This window comes from Scleropages formosus, chromosome 13 (assembly GCF_900964775.1).
Source record: "Scleropages formosus chromosome 13, fSclFor1.1, whole genome shotgun sequence".
Lineage (NCBI taxonomy): Eukaryota > Metazoa > Chordata > Actinopteri > Osteoglossiformes > Osteoglossidae > Scleropages > Scleropages formosus.
Genome location: NC_041818.1, coordinates 28,111,459 through 28,121,061, shown reverse-complemented (window position 1 = coordinate 28,121,061; position 9,603 = coordinate 28,111,459). Strand labels below are relative to the sequence as shown.

Here is a 9,603-nt window from a genome sequence, read left to right as displayed (position 1 = left end):
CTGATTTATTTTGGATAAAATCATATGGTAACTGGCTTTATATTGTTGTTGTTATTATTATTATTACAGACACAACACAATAAACACAAGTAGCAAAGAATGGACGACACACAACATTTGCACCCGTAGATTAAGACTTTATTTGCACCATCTAATATAGACACATTAAAAAAGTCTGATGTCTTTAAAGACTTATTAAAATGTACATGAATACATGTAGTGGGGGGTGCGGTGGCGCAGTGGGTTGGACCACGGCCCTGCTCTCCGGTGGGTTTGGGGTTCGAGTCCCACTTGGGGTGCCTTGCGACGGACTGGCGTCCCGTCCTGGGTGTGTCCCCTCCCCCCCCGGCCTTACGCCCTGTGTTACCGGGTAGGCTCCGGTTCCCCGTGACCCCGTATGGGACAAGCGGTTCTGAAAATGTGTGTGTGTGTGTGTGAATACATGTAAATGCAGGCATGTTTAGCCAGGAAAGGATTGTTTACGTATTTATAGTACATTATAGTACACGCTTTCTCGGTGAAGCAAAACGATCTGTGCTATGAAGCATACACACACACACACACAGTATTGTCTCAAAGGTTAAATTTATAAAAATAGAGAGAGGAATATCTGCTTTATGTGCAATAAACATTTTGAATTGTAAACATTATATCTGTGATCATTGTGTTTATTTTTTTCTTTCTTAACATAAGAAATGAGAAGTTTTTGTAAGAACCACCCTGCCCTGATCTCGTTGCCATGGCAACAACAGAAGCTTCGGACAGGACGGTCGAGGCGGCGATGATTGGCCCCTGCGTCGGGGATTTGGGGGCGGGTGTGCGTCCGGCTACAGGCTCCTGAAGAACTTGAGCGACAGTTCGTAACTCAGGAACATGGTGGCGCTCATGGGGAAGCCGCGGATGGCGTTGACCGTCGTGCCACGGAAGAACACCTGGAGACAGAGACGGGCCGGTTAGCACCACCGGCTAGTACCACTGGTTAGTACCACCGGTTAGCAAGTTTCACATCACTGGAACCCAGCTGAAAACCACTCCGTTGACCTCTTTTAAACCGGTAATGCGGTAAACTTTACTCCCGCAGACCTTCCCTCACACACTGACAGGTCACTCCTTCACTGGGTTAGTTCAGTTCACCGCCATCTCTACCATGCGTATATTACAGCTGCTGTACACCAGGACCTGGTCCAACCAACATCACCGTGAAGCCTCAGAGAACAACACCCATGACCGCCAACAAAATCTCCATGACTCGAGATCAAGAAGCTTAACTTCCTTCCCTGACCAACACAACCAAAGGGTAGCAACATGGGTATTTCATTGAGATTGTCAAATGGGCACCTCCCTTCGTCGGCGTTTCGTTGAATTGGGCCCACGATGCCTCCGGAAGGCTCAACAGTGAAGTCTCGCATCCCAGACCCACCCCCCTCCACACACGTTAGATGTCCTTCATCCTCAACAAATACAGCAGTTCCACAAACTCAACTACCCCAGTTAAACCGCAGTTAAACCCGCTGACACCCACCTCTACCGATATAACAAGATGATGAGCAACCGCCGTGATGGACGAGACATGCTTTGCTGAACTGGGCAATCGAGCTACCGGACAGCAACAATGTCAACGTTCCCTGTAACCCGGCAACACAGGGCGTAAGGCCAGAGGGGGAGGGGACACACCCAGGACGGGACGCCAGTCTGTTTCAAGGCACCCCAAGCGGGACTCAAACCCCAGACCCACCGGAGAGCAGGACCTCAGTCCAACCCACTGTGCCACCGCAAGGGGTGATGCAGTTTTGAATCATTTGACATTTAAGTGATATTGCAGCAGGGTGACTCACTTCTGATGCACACTGTATTTATAATTTTTTTTCTATGTTTTATTTTCATTTAATATGTGTGCATTTTATGTGCATCTGGGATTTTATTCAGATTTTCCTAGCCTTTGTTTTACTTGGGAGGGGGGCGTGGTGGTGCAGCGGGTTTGGCCGGGGCCCACACTCTGCTGGGTCTGGGGTTCGAGTCCCGCTTGGGGTGCCTCGTCACGGACTGGCGTCCCGTCCTGGGTGTGTCCCCTCCCCCTCCGGCCTTACGCCCTGTGTTGCCGGGTTAGGCTCCGGTTTGCCGCGACCCCATATGGGGGGGTGCAGCTACTTGACTTTCAGCTGGGAGTTTTTTCATACTTACAGTGCTATAAAAGCACTGATAATATATCAGAGTAGTCTGTAGTTTCTTTCTTTCCTTTTCTGACGTACAGTATTTCTTTCCTTCCGCCTTCACTTCTCAGATGCAAAGCAGAAACCGTGGATGACTGCTGAGGTGCGCTCGCTGCTGGAAACACGAGACGCTGCCTTCGGGTCTGGTGACAAGGCAGCGTACCGCACAGCAAGGGCCGATCTGTCCCGGTCTGTCAGAGAGGCGAAGCGCAACTACGCAGGAAGAATCCACCGTCAGTTCCTACATTCCATGGACACAAAGCGCACGTGACAAGGCGTTCAGGCCACCGCAGACCTCAAAGCCACACCACTTGGCTGCGAATGATTCTACGCACGGTTCGACGCACAGGACAACATTCCAGCAGGTAAGGCCACCCCAACTCCCACCAACCGGGTTCTTCGTCTTGTCTGCAGCGGACGTCAGGAAGACTCTGTCCAGAGTCGACCCACAGAAAGCTGCGGGTCCCGACAACATACCTGGCCGGGTACTCGGGGAACGTGCTGCTCAGCTTGCGGATGTCTTCACGGACACCTTCAACGTTCCCCTGAGCCAGGCAGTTGTCCCTGTGTGCTTCGAGAGGACCACCATCATCCCTGTGCCGAAGAAATCATCTGCGTCCTGCCTGAATGACTACCGACCGGTCGCACTCACACCTATCATCATGAAGTGCTATGACCTCTAACCCCAATCCCTAACCCTAACTCTTAACTTTAACCCCAAACTCTTAACCCCTAACCCTAACGTCTAACCCTAACCCCAACCTCACCCTAACCCTAACTCTAGCCCTAAATAAACCCTAACCCTAACCTCAGAATAAAAGAGAAACCAATAAAACTCTCCAGGGTTCCGCCCCACACGGGTTAGATATTTGTCAAATAAACTTTTACTCCATGTTAGGGCTTTCGTTAACTATTAAACCAAAATGTCACAAGTGTCCCTGACAGAAGGAGGGGAGGACGAGACACGTGACAACACAGGACATCTCAGGAGCATTTTGTTCCAGCTAAAGGGTTGTGAAACAAAAATGTAGGCTTTGCTGAAAAGGAATGTTGCTCTATGTCTCTAACTCTGCTTTGTAACCATAACGTGTGGAAAATTACTGAGTGACGTAGTGTTGCAGGCTTTGCGCAAAAGCGAAGTCAAGTTGTCTGCTGACCGCTGCTGTGCGCTGATAAGAGGAACCTCCGAAACTAGGTACGGCTATGCTGCGTCTGACACAAAGAGGCACGAGAAGGAGCCCGAGAAAGCGGGAAGTTACCGAAGGGGCGTATCGACTCAGCGCAACGGTGTATAAGTAACTGCTGTATGCTTTGTTCGGGGAGACTCTCCCGCGTATATTAATACTGCATTCAAGGAAAGTTTTCATTGTAGCCGTGTGTGTCTCTCTGTGTTTTTCTTCCCCTGCAACCCGAGGTTCAAAGCCCAGCTCGCAGTTTGCAGCCGTCTAAAGCTGCACAAATATGGGCGAAGAAGAGCGCCCCCTGCCGTTCACCGCAGCGGTACACTGTCTCACTCGCACGCACATACACACGCTAAGGTTGGGTTCACTAACCCAGGAAGCTGAAACAACCAGTCGAGCCCCGTGACGCGTAACCTGAATCGAACTCTTGGGCTGCGAACCCCCGTTCTGCCGAGCGACGGCGATGCTCTGCACTGTAACCTGCGTCTTTCAGGTTAAAACTCCGGTTTTCGGGACCGAGCGGCACGACTGCGAGCTGAATGGAAAGTCTGGACACCCTGGAAATGCAGTGTTGGACGCACTGACAGCAGCAGGGGGCGCAGCGGTGAGAGGTGCTAGTGTGCAAATGCAGCTGCCAGGTTCAAATCCCACCTCCTGCTGCAGCACTTGATTAAGGTACTTCGACACTGAACTGATAGAGGAGAAATTACCCTGCTGTGCGAAGGGGTACATCAGTGTAAGCGTACAAACCTCACGCTGTAAGTCACCCTGGGGAAAAGAGTGATGCAAATAAATGCAGTTTTCACATGAACCCTTCTGACCCGGTCGATCACATGTTCTGGTCCCTCTCAAACAGCAAAAGACAAAAACAACTTTTTTCTTCCACTTGTCCTGTCAGCACCTGGAGGGAAGAACCGAGTCCACTTGTGATCCTCAACAGACTCCCGGATGTTGCCGGTTGATCCAGCTGCTACAGAGCGGTTAAAGCACAGCGCCGCTGCTCACCCGCACTCCCTCGGTCCTGTAACTGTGGGTGATGCAGTGCAGAACTCCTCGGTACTTCCTGTGGTGTGCCGAGTCGGCCTGCAAGCGGCTCTTCACCACGTCGGCCGGGGTGGCCGTCACCCAGGAGACGGAACCTGCGGGCAGAGAAGTGCGGGGTAGCGGTCACAGAGAGTCGACACAATAGAAGGTTCCAGAAAAATGAAGGGTACCCCTCGCTGAGCCTCACGCCGTGGACAGAGAAGCCCAGCCGGGTCTCCGCACGCCACCGACAGGGTAAAGAACCAGAGCTGCAACAGTAGAGGAACCGCTGTCCTCAGCTGGAGTGGACCGAGGCCCCCAAACCCCCCAGACACAGAAACTAAAGAGGAACCGAAGAGGAATTTTCGTGACATGTGCTGTCCTCACTCACGCTACATGAATTCCATTGTTTAATTTTTGCCGAAGCACATTTGAGAGTAAAAAGTTTAGAAAGTCCCCCGTTCATGTGTGACATGTTCATCTGAAGCACATGACGCGGACAGAGACGAACAGCGCCAGGTGAGGGCGCTCTGGTGCCTCCCTCTCATTGGAGAGCTGACAGTTTCGAGCCTCCTTGGGAAAAGGCCAATTCAAACAAGACGTGTCCCGGGTTCGAGGACGTGCCGTGTCCAACCGCGGAGCGCTGGCACGTGTCGGTGTCCTCACCTGCCAGTCCGCCGGCAAGCCAGATGGAGCACGGGTGAGGGGAGGGGCTGCCGTCGGGGTTCAGCCAATCACAGAGCAGCGTGTAGGGGATGAAGTAGAGGGTGTACCCGGGGACGTCACGTAGGATCATGGCCCCTGCCCCGCGGTAAAGGCCCGGGATGCCCTCGCTCTGGAGGACGGCGCCGATGCAGCGGAGGGGGCCGCGGTACAGGCGCTGGCTCTGGATGCCAACCGTGCGCAGGGCCCCGCTGCCTGCCAGGTGCAGATTCTCTTCGGAAAAAAGAAAAAAATGCCAGGCAGGTCCCCTGGTTGGGGTCAAGGGTCATCGGTGGGTGGCCTCAGGTGTCGGTGCAGTAAGAGGTCATCGTAAGTCTCGGTGTCTCCTGTTAGAAGTGCTTTGTTTTCAGTCTGCGATAGCAGCAGGGGGCTACAAGGGGCTGAGGTGAACGGCACATGGTCACGGAGCGCGTACACATGTGTGATGTGGAAATATGAGAGCACAAGGCTGAACACGTGAGCACAGCCTGGAAGATCCCCACAGGAGTAATATGTAACTTTGTATGTGAAGTATAAAAGTTTTAGGGCTTTGTCAACTGTTTTATGAACGGAATTGCGCCTATAAAGATGTGGGTGGGCATCCCGGCTCTGAACTCGGTCCCATACATTTCCTCAGTGCCTCCTGACCCCGTGTGACCCCCGATATCCGTGACTTACCGGCCAGGAGGGGCTGAGACTGCATTTGCAGCCGGATCTTCACCAGATCCACCGGGGCCCCCACGCTGACGGAGACCAAGCCCGCCATCACGCTGGCCAGAGCGAGGTCCAGGACGCCAGGGGGATGCCTCTCATCGCCGTGGCGACGCTGGCTGAAGAACCGCAGCGAGTTGCTGAAGACGCCAAACACGACGGAGTTGTACAACGTAATGGTGGCGAGGGGGAAGGAGAGCCCTTTGAAGAAGCCTGAAACCTGTGCGACACAAAGTGGGGGAGGGAACAAGGAGGACGGAGCTCAGAAGGTTGTGGTGGCGCACGCCAGCTGGCAGGCGGTATGTGTTAGAGATGGCGCCGGCCCGTAATGTCCAGCCGGGTCCGTGAAAGATCTCAGATGCTGTCAACTGACCCTCTGGCTGGGAAATACGGGCTCCTGAAACCCAAACCCACGGCCATCCGTTCCTTCCCAACAGGAGCGCCACTTACAGTTAGATACACGAGCTGAGCTCTGGCTCCCGAAATGATCCCCCCGCCCCCCCCCGCCGCCCGCGACCACATATAAATAAAGCAGTGCGAGACCCCGGCTGCAGAGAATCACTTACACTTTCCTTCTGGTACATAGTGAGGATGCAATGGAGGGTATTTTTGTATCCTTTCCCAGCCTGCAGGCGAGTCTGCGGGACACATGAGCACAAAACTTGACGCACGGGGACTTGGACAAGCGGGACACACCCGCAAGTCTCACCGGCGGCAATGTGCACAGGATGATGGAATTTGCTCGTTGGCCAGAAGGGGTGACAGAGGTCAGAGGTGAAACAGTGCAAAACAGTCAGCGCCCTACCTTTACGGTGTCCAGTGGGTGTCCCACAATGACACTGCAACCCCCTGTGGTGGTAAGAGTCCACAAAAAACACAGCGATCAATTAAGACACTCTGTCGAGGCTCACATTCTCCACCGAGAGCATCGCTTCGCTGCTTTTGCTACTTTAAACAGCAGGGGGCGTAGTGGTTCGCGCTGTTGCCTTGCACTTGAAAGATCCAGGTTTGAATCCCACCTCCTGCTGCACTACATTCATCACTGCACTTACATTGGATTGATACTGTAAAAATGAGCCATTTCTACAAATGGGTAAATCAGTGTGAGTCACTTTGGAGAAAAGTGTCCAAAGACAAATAAAAAACGTTCCAAAATGAAAAATCTTCAGAATTATATCACAGTGTCTACTTTGTTGCAAACACTCAAATGCTTTCATGTTTGGACAAGATACAATTGATGCCCAAGGTGGTGAACATAGTAAATACCGTAGAAGAGCAGCTCTCACCTCGCTCATCTCATCCACCACAATCAGCTCCGTCATCTCTGCTCTAACTGAAGCCATAACCCAACATCCCAACATCTGCACGACCTGCCCATATCTCACAACACACCCCACAAGGCTCCTGGTCCACGTCTCGTCGTCCAGCCTCTGCCATCGAACCTCTCTACCTGATCCAAAATGCAGCTGAATGAGTTGTGTTTCACCTAAAGTGGCCAAAGAGCGTCCATGTGTTTCTCCTCCTTGTGTCTCCGCTGGCTTCCTGAAGCTGTCAGCATGAAGGTCCACGCTCCAGTTTCGGCATATGAGACCATCAAAGGATGCGCTTCCTGGCACCAACAGGACCCCTCGCTACTCTGTCGCAAGAGTGCTGAGCTCCTCAACCTCTGGCCACCTGGTGGTCTCACTCACGAGGTGTGCAAAACTGAAAGGCAGTAGGTTCTCAGTTTTGCTGAAGATGTTGTAGAATGAGCTCCCTGTGTCTCTCAGAGCTGCTGAGTCCTTCCCACACTGAAGAAAGGCACTTCTCTCCCGATCTCCTCGCAGCTCCATAAATGAGTCCAACACCATCTGCTATGACTATCTGTGTATTTGCTATTTGAATGTCTCTTGTGTAGGAGTTACTGGAGGGATGTGAACCAGCAACACAGCGGTGTGAGACACACAAGCTGTTTGTCCATAGTCCTGTGCTTGCGTCTAAAGCTCTCCGTCTGCTGATGCGCTGTTCTTCACTTAGAGCGCATCTGAACACCTCAACATCTGAACATCTGAAGATGTCCACGATGCCCACGTGCGGACGGAACATCCGCAGGCGTCCAAACGGGTGGAGACGCGTTGAATGTGCAGCTCCGTGAGAAAAGAGCGAGTTGTGAGAAGTTGCTGCTTCCTGCTCCACCAGAACTTAGGGTTTTACTGCGGAGATGCGCGAGCAGCGAAGGAGAAACGAGCTCCTCACGAGTCACGGGGATGAAGAAGAGCACAAGACTAGAGAAGAGGAGAGGACTGCGTGCCTGTGGAGCGCTACCGATCTACATTATTGATCAGCTATTATCATCACTATTCGTAACTTACTACTGATCAACTTATGTATCTATCTGTGCGCTCGCAGCTTCACCTACTCGGTATGATTTTTCTGTCATAACTTGAGAGTGACGTCACTCACCTGCTATCCATCCCGCTATGAAGTCATCCACGCGGAAACTCTTCATGTCTCGCGCGCTCTCGCACACCGCGGGGAACAAGAGGTACCTGAGGATGGCACGAGGCTCCGCTCCCGGCCCGGGATCCCTCCTCCGCCGGTCCCGGTCAATGAGCGGCTCCGGGTTCGCGGAGAGGACGAGGGAGAGGTGGGGGGTGGGTGGGGGTTGTGTCCCTCCCTTGGCAGAGAGACGGGCGATTTCGGGGGGGGGGGGGCGACCTGGTCTGGACCAATAGGAAAGCAGCGCGACTGAGGTGGGGGGGGGTGGATCCTCGTCTGAAAAAAGAAAAAACTAAGCGAAAAATAAGTTTGTGTCAATGTGTGTGTGTGTGTGTGTGTGTGTGTGTGTGTGTGTGTGTGTGAGTGTTTTTTTAAACTGAATGAACTCATAATTGCCTGTATGTGACACTATTACTACACGTGCAGTTGAGTGTAGTTATGTTTCATTCTCTCTTTCAGCGTAACTTTCCTTTCCTCACTTTTTTAGCGCAAACTATATTATGAAGTTTTGTATAAAGTTGGGGGGTGCGGTGGCGCAGTGGGTTGGACCACTGTCCTGCTCTCCGGTGGGTCTGGAGTTCGAGTCCCGCTTGGGGTGCCTTGCGATGGACTGGCGTCCCGTCCTGGGTGTGTCCCCTTCCCCCTCCGGCCTTACGCCCTGTGTTGCCGGGTAGGCTCTGGTTCCCTGTGACCCCATATGGGACAAGCGGTTCTGAAAGTGTGTGTGTATAAAGTTGTGCAAAGTAGTGTTGTAATCATGTTTATACAACCCAAATATAACTGACCGTAAAATGCAGCACTCTGTCTGTGTGTGTGTCCGTCGCTTCCACAAAGAAACGTTTCTGCACGTTACTGAAAATATATATATATTGTTCACTGACGGAGAACATGATTATAATCCCCGATTATTGAACCCCGTTTATTGGGGAAATGCACGCGCACGGACCCGCAGACACGGTGCGGTTTATTCGGATCGGGTCCGTTTTTATTCAGCGCTAGAGCAGCAGTAAACAGGGTAAAAGTGGTGTTCTGATGCCCCGTGGAGAGCCACACCTACAGACCCACTTTGATTCCGACACACACTTAGTGGAAAATTACCGGGAAGCGGCGCGCGCTCCAACTGCGCCCCTCCGCCTTCTTTCACTTTACCATGTTTTGAAGACACCGTCGTACCCCAGCTCGTGCTCGCCAAGAACGCTCCCGTTGCCCCCCTCTTTTGACCGCGTTATTGCTGTGTGTGTGTGTGTGTGTGTGTGTGTGTGAGAGAGAGAGAGAGAGGACGGACAGCTGTGCGGGGT

At 52.5% G+C, this 9,603-nt stretch overlaps 1 protein-coding gene across 1 annotated transcript; it reads right to left on the bottom strand.

The window, feature by feature from the left end:
* Nucleotides 1–388: 388 nt before the first annotated feature.
* Nucleotides 389–8,443, bottom strand: slc25a48 (solute carrier family 25 member 48). Its single transcript, XM_018733254.2, has 7 exons — nt 8,270–8,443; nt 6,633–6,676; nt 6,394–6,465; nt 5,795–6,047; nt 5,081–5,350; nt 4,397–4,530; nt 389–932 (listed from the first exon to the last, which is right to left on the bottom strand). Exons 1-7 carry the CDS (start codon nt 8,313–8,315, stop codon nt 828–830), a joined length of 924 nt encoding a protein of 307 aa, XP_018588770.1. The 5' UTR covers nt 8,316–8,443; the 3' UTR covers nt 389–827.
* Between the last annotated feature and the right edge of the window lie 1,160 nt (nt 8,444–9,603).